Below are 13164 nucleotides of genomic sequence, written 5' to 3'. Positions count from 1 at the left end.
AATTCTTTCCCAACACTTCTGAGTAATTTTCTACATTAAAATAAAAAAAAAAAAAAAATACTTTGCCCATGTGTACTTTGTTAAGAATAATGCACTCAGATGTGATGGATGGCTGGCTGATCTGCAACATACTTGCCATACCATATTTTATATTATCCTGCTTGCTTTCCTTCCCTATTTCTGTTCTTTATTAATTCATTCTCTCTCTCTGACTTTCCCCTTTAGTAATTCTCTGCTTGGTTTCCAGCCTTATTTTTATCAGTGGATTTTTCCATTACTCCATTTTTGGCCCCTTGAAGAGAATAACAGAAGCTAAGTGTCCCTTCCCTCCCCAGTCAGACTCAGACCTCGCACACCCTCCCTAGCAAGCAGCACACTTTTTGCCCACTTTCACATATTTTTTAACAAGCTGGCTTTCAAATAAAACCAACAGTGCTTAAATGATACAGCTCCTCTTTGGCAGAGATGATCACATTCCTGAGCAGTTCATCCAAAGGCTTTGCAAAGGCAATTCAAGCACATCCTTTTACCTGGGACTGTTATTTCCCAGAGGCAAACACACTGCTGCTAATTTAAACAGAGCTCATGTACCCATGTGCTCTGCTGTGAATGGCTAAGGATCACTGGGGCTTACACTACATAGACTTCCTACTTATGGAAATTTTAAATTACCCAAAATGCATATGAGTTGAGTTGAATATGTATGCCCACCACCCCCACTTCAGCTTGAAAATTGCTTTTTTTATAACAAATGCCTATTTCGAGCAGAGTGTTTGGAAAAGAAAAGCCCTTCCAAGCCAGGGTGTCCTCTGAAGCAAGTGGGAGAAGAAGCAGGTTCTAAACCCACTCCTTTTGTTCCAAAATGTGGAATTTATTTTGTTACTTTTATAGTCACACACTTGCCATTGGCTCCAGCAGGCTTGGAAGCAGGCTTGCAGGGATGCTGGGAACAGGAGGGAGGGGCTGATGGAGGTAAATCTGTCCTTTCTGCTTGCAAAGAGAGGGATGGAATAAATTCCAGAGAGGGGAGAAAACGAGAAATGTAATAAATAAAATACTGAGAAGAGTGGATGTTAAAAGAGGGGAAGTGACAAGCAGAAGGGAAACGAGAAGTCAGCTGCAGTAAGGACCAACAAGCTGCTCCTGAGATGGAAGCAAGGAGGGAAGCTGGGCAACACCAAGTGCAGCTTCTGGTGCCCCCCTGGCAGGGCAGGCAGCCTGCTTGGGAGGCAGGAACTCTGTCCTGCCTGGGGAACTCTGCCCTGCCTGGGGAACTCTGTCCTGCTTGGGGAACTCTGCCCTGCTTGGGAGGCAGGAACTCTGCCCTGCTTGAGGAACTCTGTCCTGCCTGGGGAACTCTGCTCTGCTTGGGGAACTCTGCCCTGTTTGGGGAACTCTGCCCTGCTTGAGGAACTCTGCCCTGCTTGGGAGGCAGGAACTCTGCCCTGCTTGAGGAACTCTGTCCTGCCTGGGGAACTCTGCTCTGCTTGGGGAACTCTGCCCCATTTGGGGAACTCTGCCCTGCCTGGGGAACTCTGCCCTGTTTGGGAGGCAGGAATTCTGCCCTGCTTGGGGAACTCTGCCCTGCTTGGGAGGCAGGAACTCTGCTCTGCTTGGGGAACTCTGCCCTGCTCGGGGAACTCTGCCCTGCTTGGGAGGCAGGAACTCTGCTCTGCTTGGGGAACTCTGCCCTGCTTGGGAGGCAGGAACTCTGCTCTGCTTGGGGAACTCTGCCCTGCTTGGGAGGCAGGAACTCTGCTCTGCTTGGGGAACTCTGCCCCATTTGGGGAACTCTGCCCTGCTTGGGGAAGGGTTCCAGTGCTCCCAAAGGTCACCCAGCCCCACTGCTGACATGGCAGAGTGCATCCAGAAGCCCACGGGTGTCCAAGGGAAGAGCAGGCCAGGGCCAGGAGCAGCCCCTGGGATCTGCAGCCCCTGAGCCAGGCCAGAGTCCTGCCCTGGGGCAGCAGCAGAGCCCAGCTCACTCTGGTGGCCCTGCAGGACTCCACCTGCCCTCCCCAGGCTTAACAAGACCTCAGAGTACTCGACACACTTAGTGCCTCCTTTAAACTGGCTTCAGGCTTCCTCCTGAGCTAATGAGGAACCACTTCTGAGCTGCTCCTTTAGGAAAGGGCCCTTCTTCAAAGCCCCTTCCAGGTGCCATGTGCAAACAGCAGCAGACCCAGGTTCCCTCCTCAGATCTCACTTGTCTGCACCGGGGACTGCTCCTGGGAGCTGCTTCAAAGGCTGAAGTGTCAGCATCAGAAAGAAAAGAGGTGTGTGGGTGTGAAGTTACTAAATGCAAAACTGTCAACCTCCTTTCATTTACAACCCTGAATATGCATGCATGCAAAAATGTGGGGCTTATATTAAAGTTTTTACTCTTGGAGCAGAAAATATCAAGGAAAAAAGAGACTAAAAGATAAGATAAGGCTGTGCAGGTCAGAATTCTTTCTCAACTAATCCTTTCTTTTTCATCAGTAATGGTTTCTGTTCATAAACCCTGCCCTACCTTAAATGAGATTGTCTTGTACCATCTCAGGGAAGGGCACTGGCAGCAGACAGACACCTTTTGCTGGTGACTGGTCAGCAACAGCAGATGGATTTTTTTAGTCTCTGACCCCAAAAAAAGCTGTGTGGGGAATCAATGCCCACCCCAGAAGAGCACTAGCCTAGAAAGCACCTCAGGGCAGGAGTGGGATCTGGGGTGCTCAGGCTGAGGAGGCTCTCTGGGCTCTGCCTCGAGCTCTGGCACTCCCCTGGGTGGTGCTGGGCAGCCGTGGCTGCGTCCTGCCCGTGGCCCAGGTGTGCAGAGCCTGCCTGCAGTGCTGGGCTGAGCCTGGCTGGGCTGGGCCTGGCTGGGCTGAGCCTGGCTGAGCTGAGCCTGGCTGAGCTGAGCCTGGCTGAGCTGAGCCGAGCCTGGCTGAGCTGAGCCTGGCTGGGCTGAGCCTGGCTGAGCTGAGCCTGGCTGAGCTGAGCCTGGCTGAGCTGAGCCGAGCCTGGCTGAGCCCTGCTGCAGCCTCTGCCCCACCTGCAGTGCCAGCATCCCACAGAGGCACCAGAAGCTGCAGCTCCAAGGGAAAGGGCAGCAGCACCAGGCATTGGGGAGGGCATTACTGTGAACAGAAGCACACCTGCCTCTGCTGGGCTGCTCCACATCAGCCCAGCTCCTGCCTGGGCCTGCAGCCAGAGAGGGCTCCAAGCCAAGGGCCAAAGGCTGGCCCATGACAGAAGAACCCCTGTGGGCAGCCAGGGCACCAGGGCTCTGCTGCTCTGCCTCTCCTGGCCTCGGAGCCTGGCTCCAGGCACTTTTTTAGTCATTACGTTTCCCAGGCCTCCCAAAGGTTCTGTTCATTTTTTAATGACACAGAAATCTCATATTGTAAATCAATGACTGTCTTGTCCAGATCCTGAAAATTTTACTGAGATAAATTAATTCTCCCTCTGGCTGGCAGTCAAAGAAACTGCATGAGTAAGAATTACTTACATGAGGAAGGATTTGCAATATCAAGCCCACAAAACTCTTAGTTTATCAGGTGAAGGGAACAGATCTGCACTTCAAACTGTGTCTATTTCACTTATTAGAATTTCTTATGGTTTTTGTTCTGTTTCAGATCATTCACTTATTTACTCTGAGCTTACTGTGCCTTCTGTCAGTGTCAATATGGCTCAGCTGGCAGCAGATGCTCTGCTAGCTCTGAGCACACTGGTGTGAAGTAACGAGAACAGAATGGCAATTGATGTGAACTTTTGCCTGAAACCTGAGCTGAAACCTTTGTATTTATGAAACTCTGCTTCTAATTCATGTACCAGCTCCACCAGATATCCTCACTTTAGAAATGCTGTATTCTAGTTTAGCTGGAGGACACGAGTACTGCCAGGGTGAGGAGCAGCCCACTCTTTGCAGTTCCCCAAACCCATTTTGTTAAAACATGAAGTTCTGGAGCTGCCATTCGAGGAAACGTGCTCACAATCTTTAGAGATTTGCCCACTCACAGTCAGCTCAAATGCAACGTCCCACCAATAGCTGGGCTCAAGAGGAACACTGCTGTCTCATTACAGGATTTTTTAACATCTGAAAATGCTCTGGGGATGAGGATGGAGGGTCTAAATTGATCCCTTATTTCTGTGCATTCAAAGTAATCAGTGTAAAGAAAGGGGGAGGCTGCTTGATAAAGCAGACAGCATCTTGTGCTGTGATTCTGAACCCAGCTCTCTGATTTTTAGATACCTCCTGAGGCTTTAAATAAACACAACTGCACTTCACCAATTATCATGCCTGTTTTGCTTAGCTCCCCAGTGGATTCCATTTTAGAAGAACCATACTGCTCAATATTCAGAACTGTTTGGATAGAATTACAGAAATGAAAAACAATGTGATGGCACCTGTAGCATCAGCAGAATGTAAAATATGAAAGGCCTTATCAGTTCAACTATTTAGACCATCCCATTCCCTGGTAAAAGCTATTATATAGGCATTATATCCAAAGAGTCCCTAATCCATTTGAAATTTCTGATTCCTTTGTCAATCCTAGATTGCCTAATGAAAGCAGTTCAGTACAGAAATGCAACTTTCTTGATACAATTCTTATTCAAGAGACTTTTTCCTTTCCCAGACCCTTTTTATATTTCCCATCCAGGAACCCAGCAGGTCTAACTCCAAGAACTACATTATGGAACAGTTGGTTTCTGAGACCAAGGCTTCAAGGGCAGAATGTAAATATGACAACTTTTCCATTTCCTTTGTTCCTGAGTGTCCTCTGTGCCACACAGAAGGTCTCTCCTGCTTTCCAGGACTCTTACAGGGGGCTCTGGTTCCAGCACACAGGAGTCATGCCAAGAGGATGGCATTCAGACTGGGACAGAAGTGACAGAGTTTCCTTTGGAAACCTCCTCCAGTTGTGCTGCAGTTCTCAAAAGCAACCATGGAACTCTGAATCTTGGCTTTAAGCACTCCTTTTCCTCCCCCACTGACTCCCCATCAGTATTTCTCAGTGCTCTTTTCAAAAGAAGCCTTTTGGCTGACAATGTGAACTTTCATAGTCGAGCTGGATTCTCAGTTTTTGCACCTCATCTTTTGCAATAAAAGTTCTGCAAGGGAAAGATGCTTTTAGCAGGCTTGCAAGGATGTAAACGGCCAGGAGCAGTAAACATTCCTCTGGAGGCTGCCAAGTAGAACAGAAGTGAATTCAGCTCCTCTTAGCACTGCTGTAACTGCAGGGCTACATAAAGATAAAAAGACACAACGTGTTCAATAAATCTGCTCCCAATACCCCACATGGCAGATCAGTTGCTGGTGACAGCCTGGATTGATGGACAGCAATTCTGGAGCTGGGCTGCCCTTTGCCTACTTTTAGCACAAGAACTGCTGAATTTTGTTTGTCCTGGCACTGCTGAACAGCCAGAGCTCCGAGTGCTGTCCTGCAGCACAGGCACTCCCAGGAGCAGGCACACTTCCACCTCCTCACTCAGCTTTTCCTGCAGCCATTCTCACCCTGCTCCACCCTCACCACCTTTCCCATCCACCTGTGACCAGGTTGAACACTTGGGGGATTTCTCCTCGGAGCAGCAACAGCCTCCTGAAAAGCACCCCCCAAAGCAAGGATGAGCAGGATGAGCAGCAGCACTGAGCAGCCAGGGCACACCTCTCTCAGCTCCCTGGCTAGCTGCAGGTGCCAGGGGAGAGCACAGCAAAAGGGGATCCTGCCTTCCTGTGCACCCTGCCCCGGCCTCTGCTGGCTGGGACCCTCAGCTACGTCCAAGCCAAGCAGAACACCATTGTACTTTGCAGCATTTTCCTTTCAGGAATTTACCTAATGGTGCTGGAAGCCACACAGATGATGGGATCCCATCACTGAGCTCCCAGCTGAACACGGAGCTGCGTGGAAAACACTTCTGTGAATTTAATAAACGTGATGAGCCCTGCCATGGCAGTGTGTGTGCTGGGTTAGCTCCTACTCTAGTTCCGAGTTTCCAGTGCCAGCCCACTCCTGTTGGTTTGGGGAGCCCTGGGAGCCTGTCTGACTGCAGCACCTGCTCAGATGTTCACCCTCAGACAGGCTGAGCCACCGTGCCGGCAGCTGAGGCAGGGGCTCTGCTGAGTCACGGTGACAAGAGCTGCTCATTAGCTCAGCCTGCAGCACCAGAGGGAGGGGAAACCCTTCTGGGCTTCCCAGAGCAGGCAGACACCTTTTTAGAAGGAAAAGCAGGTGCAGGAAAGAAGCCAAGGTTTCATAATGGTATTTTCTTTTAATTAAGTCACATTCTAAAGAAACAGAGTCAGTTTGGAATGTGATCTTGCTTCTGAACTTGAAGACACAGATCAGGAAAAATAATCAACACCTCAAAAATCCACATAAATCCTAGCATACATATTTTCCCGGTGAACTGAGCCCAGCTCTACAAGAAGCAGGCACTCATGCCTGGTGTGCATGGACCTCTACACCCCACAGGTACCTACGCTGCTGGTCCTGAGGCGTAGCACCTACACCACACTGAGGAGAGAAAAGCAGCACTTTTCTCCTTGGCTCTGCTGAATCCCAGCAAGATGAGCCGTTCTTTGGTGATCTGAGCACCACATCCAGTGGAGTCAGGACCTGGCAATGCTCTCCTGGCACTCTGCAGCTCCAGCCCTCATCTGCTCACCACTCTGCCTGTCAAACCCGTTTTGCAGTGTGACAGGGAGGTGCTGGGAGTAGCCTGGGAGCCCTGCAATTCAGGATTCCTTGTTTGCTGGTCCAGGGCCAAAACCCCTTGTTCAAAATGATCAGTGTGATCCAAGGTGCAAAGATCTCAGACTTGAGTCCAACTCCAAATTCTGCCAAGGCATTTTTCTGTCATCATGGCAGTGTTGTGTCACTGTGACCCAGTGAGAAGTGCAGTGAGAAACTCAGTGAGAAACTGGGTGTTAAGAGCTACATTGCCATTTCAGCCCCATTTCTGAGCTTGCTGAGTCCCAAACTTCTGCTCTGAGCAGTATCTGAAGTCTGAGTCTATAAAAACTTTCTGCTTTTTCACCCAGGGACTTTGGCATTGATGAGCAAATGACCAACAAAGGAAGAGGATGCACTTTTAGTCTCCTGTCTCTTTGCACTATACTATTTATCTGCAGGGCACTAAACTCCTCTTGCACAAAGAGCAGCTTCCCTGATGACTTTCAGCAGCAGCTCTGCTGGGAAGCGTTGCCCAGGTGTGCCAGGATCAGAGCAGAGCCCTGGGCCACCCCTGCCTGCCTGGGCTCCTCTCAGGGAGCCTCAGCTGAGCAGCAGCTGAGAGCCTCAGCTCCCAGCAGGGGCTGGAGGCACAGCAGCACCTCGGGATTTCAGATGCCTGGGGATGACTTGTAGAGAAAAGCAGCATAATAGTTTCAAGACCTTCAGCTTGCTGAATCTCCTAATAATTCTCCCGTGGGAGGATTATGCCATCTGCACTTCCCTGCTGGAGACAGGCAGTCTGTCCCCAGAAATCTGGGCTCACACTGGTGCCCCCAGAGACAAGCACCTGAAGAACAGCACCATCCCTCCAGCCCCCATCACTGACAGCAGCACAGCTCTCCTCCTGCTGCAGGAACCTCTGCTTCCCCCGGGACACGGCCCCAGGAGTGTCCCACAGCTCAGAGCAGGGCCACGCGGGCTGGGGGAGCTCAGCCAGGGGCTGCAGGTCCCTCCAGCAGCTGGGACACGTCTGTGAGCAGCACCCTGCAGCTCCCTGCAGGCAGCCCAGCTCACACCCACCCCAAAACCTGCCAGGCACACACCCTGCCTGGAGGCTGGGGCCGGGCAGGAGCACCAGCAGCCTGTGGTGCCCCGGGGAGAGCCACAGGGCAAGGTGCTGGCAGGGACAGAAAAACAAGGATCTGCACCTCAGACTGGCACTGAAGAGAATCAGCTGTATTCAGGTGTAGTCTGCATTCGTGGTAAAAAATGATTTATACTGACATGCAAATTTAACCAGATGAAGCTTTTGATTATTTCCCCTATCTCTTGGTTTGTGCTATTTCCCTGAGGTGGAAAAATGCTCTTTGCCAGTAATTCATTATAAATGCCCCAGCCATTCCCATTAGCTACAGCAGGTCTCCGCTGCACTGCTCAGTATTAAAATATGCACAAACTTCTCTCCAACTCACCAAAACCAATTTTTGAATCACTCTGAGAATTTAATCACATTTCAGTTCTCTTGGCTATCATCAACGTGCATGCTTCACACAATATTTACTTTCAGTGCAGGTACCAAACGTAGATATGACAGTTTATTTTACATACAGAGAACAATGTTAGCTGAATGCTCTCAGGGTAAATGATACACACAGCTGTGCCCAGGGTTTTACACCGAAGTGCTCCCTAAACCCCTGCTAGCTCTGCACCAAGTGACAGCAGACGAGAAATGGCAAAAGGAAGCCATGTCCAGCAGCAATATTAAACCAAAAGTACTCATCCCAGAACAGGTAACAAAGGCAGCATAAACACCTCTTCCTAGCAGCCATCCCCAGCAGGCTGAGTGCCCTGAACTGCCCCTAGCTAGGCTGGGGGCTGGAGGAGGGATGGGCAGATTGTCCCTGCCACACGTGGGCAGGGCAGAGGGCTCCCTCCAGCCTGGGAGAAGCTGTGAGGAACTGCCCATGACCCTGGGAAATGAAATGCTTTGGTAAGACACAGGAACCCAGAGCAAGACTACAGGGGAAATGAACCCCCTTTCCAAGCTGAGCTGCACTGCTCCTGAGACTGGCCAGAAGTGTGCAAAGAGCAGCACGTATTTAATTATACTGTTTCTGACAGCATACCCAGGAGAAACAAGCACAAAATCGCCTGTGTTGAAATGTTCTGTAGGAAAAATATGCATTTCACTGACAGTCATTACATGGTTTGAAAAACTCTACCATGATGGTTCATGGAAAATGCATGGCTGGAGGTTCACAGGCTGCTTTTTAAACTGGGTGTATTTTGGGCTGTTTCAGCCTATGCAGAACACCCAATTCCCTGCACCTCCATCTGCCTTCCCCTGGAGGAACGTCACCCACTGCTGCTCTGCATCGCTGGAGCCTCCTCTGTCACATCACCACCACTTAATGAGAAAGCAACAGCTCCAGGACTGCGTGTCTGCCAAACACACCCTTAAAATGTTCAAGACAACCAAACAACACACGAATTCACAGGATATGAAAGTAGAAAAACTCACGTGGGGCATATATGGCGATCATGTGAAAGACGTGGTCGTTCACAGAAAGAAATAAGATGAAATAAAAGCCACCCTAAACCACAAAATGATTCATGGTTACGTAAGACAGCAGGCCATAACGCTGCCTAAGTCATCTTGCAGCAGCACGGTGCTGGTGTGAGAGGATGAATCAAACACTGTGCTTTCACGGGGAAAGGATGCTCAAGCACCAGGGGCTGTGGCTCCAAATAGCTCCTAACAAGGTCCCTCCAAATAAAACTGAGGGTGGCTTCAGCTTGGGAGGAGCAGCCACCCAACAGCCATGGAGTTTGGAGGAGGCTGGCTACGGGAAAGAAACCATTTCAGATGGGGATTCTGTGATCTGGAGATGTGACATGGTGGCCTCCCTTCCCTGCAGGCCAGGACTTCCACGTGCCCCTATAACAGAGAACTGCACATTTGATTTCTTAGTTTATCTTTCTTTAGTTTAGCTGAATTGCTGCCTTGTCCCCGAGGAGCTTTTATCATTACCCTACAGATCTCACTGATCTGATGCTGCTAACTGACAGATGCTGCAAACTATCCCTAAACTCTGGCAGCCAACTCCAGATATCTGTTCTTTGCAGATTGATGATACACCACTGATCCCCCCATGGAGAAAATTCACCTCCTTCTCCAGCACAGCCACGGGGCTGAGGCAAGCCCCAGTGCAGGCTGCCTCTGAGGCAGGCACCGTGGTGCCCTCTGCACAGCACAAGGCTCACAACAGAGCCCAAACCAAGCGATCCTGAAAGGGACCACAACGATCTCTCCCCTTATCCAACTGCTTCACCAGTGCTGATTTCATTGCTCTCTGGAAATGGTGCAACTATCTGCTCTGGTTATCTACAGTTTAGTGCCCTTCTATTTCCCCTGTTCTCCTGCTTCAGGAACTTGTCAGTGTTTTGTGGGGCTTTTGCACTTGATCAATCCCATGTTGCCATCTGTCTGCTCCTGACAAATCCCATTCAGGAACACATCCCTGCAGGGGCTTTGAAATCCTCAGGATGTGTAGATGGATGTCACTTACTTGAGCTGATCTGTTCCCCAGACTCCCTGGTGGCTTTCCTTGAACAGGTGAGTGTTCAGCTGGTATAAATCAGCTGAGCTCTCCTGGGACTCATTTATATCAACCAAGAATACAGCCCAAAATATAGAGTTCATTTCCCATGCATCAGACTGTCAGACTGCATCCCTTGCTGAAAGGACCATTATCAGCAAAATAATGCTTGAAACACTTGAAAAATAGTGCTGGAAATGGATTTCTGGCAGCCTGAAGCAGGGGCAGGTGCTCCTCACCAGCCCTTGTCCATTCCCATGGATCAATGCCAGGGACAAGATCTGGTTTTTGCCCCCAAGAGTTTCTTGTGACTATTGCAAAGAACAGAACAACCAAGCCAGAAGGCAGCAGGGGATAAACCCAAGATTATTGAGAACTTGGGTGACAATTTCCCTTAGAAAAGTAGATCAAAATTAAGTGGACACCTGTCTTTGTGAAGAGATTTTAAGAGTACGAATTTGGGAAACCACACAACAGAATTCTGTTTAAAGCCTTGCCAAGCCCATCAAGTTCAAGAGATTAAAAAATAAATGTAAGAAAATAAAGTTGTCTAATAAGGAAACAAAAATGACCACTGTTACTAAGGGGGAAATAGAGAGATGTCACCAGTTAATTTTGCAATGACATCAACTATGTAATTCAAAGACATTAAAGGATTCAAGGAAGATGTGATGCAAGGGAATATAACCATGTGAAGAACTACCCTTAATCAATGCAATGAATGAAGATTAGAACCCAAGTGAATCTCAGAGCTCTGCCTAAGATGCATATCAAGCTAGAAGTTGCACTTAATCTACATCAGGGTCACATTCTGCCCCTTCTCCCCCCAGCAGGGGAACTGGAAGTGATGCTCATCATCTCAGAGGTGCCGTGGGCTCAGGGCTGTGTGGCAGCGAGCAGGGACTGCTGCGCTGCAGGTAAATCCCCTGCCTGTGGCTATCCTCACCCTGCCCACTTCCCTTGCCCAGACAGAGGTGATTTCTGCAGGGAAGCTCAAAGCACCAGCAGAAAGCAGAGATTTCTGCACTGAGAGCACAAACCCAGCGCTCTCTGGAACGTTCCTTTGTCCCTGCGCTGCCAGGCCTGACCTGCTCCTGCTCTGGCAGAAAGAGAAAAAATATGCAAAGCTGCCCCTGCTCCCAGCTGTCAGGATTGCAAAATAAATGAGAGATTTGAATAAGTTTGCTTAATTTTTATCAGGATTAAGGGAATCTTTTATAGAAGAGAATCATTTGTAGTAGATAATAGAATACATTTTCCTCTATTTTCCTCCTTGGGAAAAATCTATTAAAACTGTATAATTAAAACTCCTGAAGATAGTTCAGCTAAATGTTTTTAATTGAAAAGTGGTCTATTTTAAAAGTTTTTCTTTTTTTTTAAATAAAAACACTGTCTGCTCTTGTGAGAAACATCACTGAAAATTATCAACTGATATTCTTCATCAAAACTACTAATAAAGCTGTTCTTTACTCACTCACCTACTCGAAACCATAAAATTTCCATTTGAAAATCCTGGCCAAACAAAAGAATAGAATTGCTTTCTCCACCTCCTTTTACTAACAGTAAGACAGATCCTATAGGAAGACACAAAGCATGCTGAGGCACGTGTGGGACACACGGAGCTGTCCCCTGCCCTCAGTGCCCCACTCTGGTCAGCCCAGTCACTTCACAGGGACCAAGAGAGAGGATCCTCCCTGTTCGGGGTTTTGGTTGGGAGGTTTTCTCATATTTCACACTTCAGGATTATTCAAAGGCACCACAGCTTGATTCCATACATCCCTAGGTGCTCCTGATGGAAAAGATGAATAAACCAGAAGCAGGCTACCACCACCACACTGACTCTGCTGCCAAACTCACATTTCTAGGTTATTAGCAGATCCCTTGCAACAGTAAGTTATTCATTTAGCACAATTCCACTGAGAAGAGAATTAAAACGTTTACTTACTGATGTATATAGGTATCCTTCACTGTTCATTGCCAGATATAATTTTGTTTGAACCCCCTGAATCGCCACCACTCGTAAACCCACAGGTATGAGGTTAAACAAAGCTAGGAGAGAAAGGAGACGGAGAGCAGAATTAATCCTTTGGAGTAGGCAGATCAGATAGCAAACGGAAGCAGAATTACCAGAACCAAATAGAAAAGGCCTCTTCATGCATACATTAATTTCTGCGGGTGCTACAGAGCAATGCTTCTACCCCCATGTCCTCTGACAGCAATTTCCAGCAGGAGCTCAGGCAGGGTCTGAGGTACCAGTGCATCTCCCTCTCCTGAGGAGGGGAACTGCTGCCAGCTGCCAGAGCTTACCTGCCTCGTGAGCAGAACCCAGCTCTGAACACTGTTTGGGTTTTGGTAGGGCGCTTTTCTTGTGCCACTTAGGGCAAGAAGCAATCCAGAAGCAAACAAACAAAAAAATTTTCAAGATAATCAAAATTTGTTTTCAAAGTCAGTAAACATTTTGACCAAAAGGAAGGAAGAAGATGAAATTCAGAAAAGTTGAAAACCATCATTAGCATCTCAAAATGTTTCCACTTATAACTCATTGGGGTTTAATTTCTCCTCTTTTTTAGAGGAGAATGGGTTTGAAAAAACAGAGTTAAATAACTTCAAAATTAAATGAAAGGGCAGCATGTTCTTTAGATCAACCCCTAAATCTGTGCTTTCAAAATTGAGCTGCTTTGAATGTTCTGCTTGCATTTCTGCTTGTACACATGCTAATAGTGGCAGTATTTATAAGCACAGAAACAACTCTTCAAAAAATGAAGATTCCGGTTTCCAAAGTGGCAAAGAGAAAAAAAAAAAAGAAAAAAAAAGAAAAGGAAAAAAGCAAAGCTCTGCCATAGCCTGGATTCATGGATATGTTAAAATTGAACACAAGAAATAACGAGTTGAATAACAGTACTCTGTGTTCA

The 13164-nt window shown here is 48.2% G+C and overlaps 1 protein-coding gene across 4 annotated transcripts in view; it reads right to left on the bottom strand.

Moving 5' to 3' along the window:
- Positions 1-13164, bottom strand: part of FGF13 (fibroblast growth factor 13) — a 209341-nt gene that overhangs the window by 27621 nt on the left and 168556 nt on the right. For all 4 annotated transcript variants that reach the window (XM_053990294.1, XM_053990297.1, XM_053990295.1 and 1 more), the window contains one exon: positions 12198-12301. In XM_053990294.1, coding sequence (XP_053846269.1) covers positions 12198-12301 — 104 coding nt within the window. The remainder of the gene's footprint in view (positions 1-12197; positions 12302-13164) is intronic.

Source organism: Vidua macroura, chromosome 14 (assembly GCF_024509145.1).
Source record: "Vidua macroura isolate BioBank_ID:100142 chromosome 14, ASM2450914v1, whole genome shotgun sequence".
Classification (NCBI taxonomy): Eukaryota; Metazoa; Chordata; class Aves; order Passeriformes; family Viduidae; genus Vidua; species Vidua macroura.
This window is presented reverse-complemented; position numbering and strand designations above follow the sequence as displayed.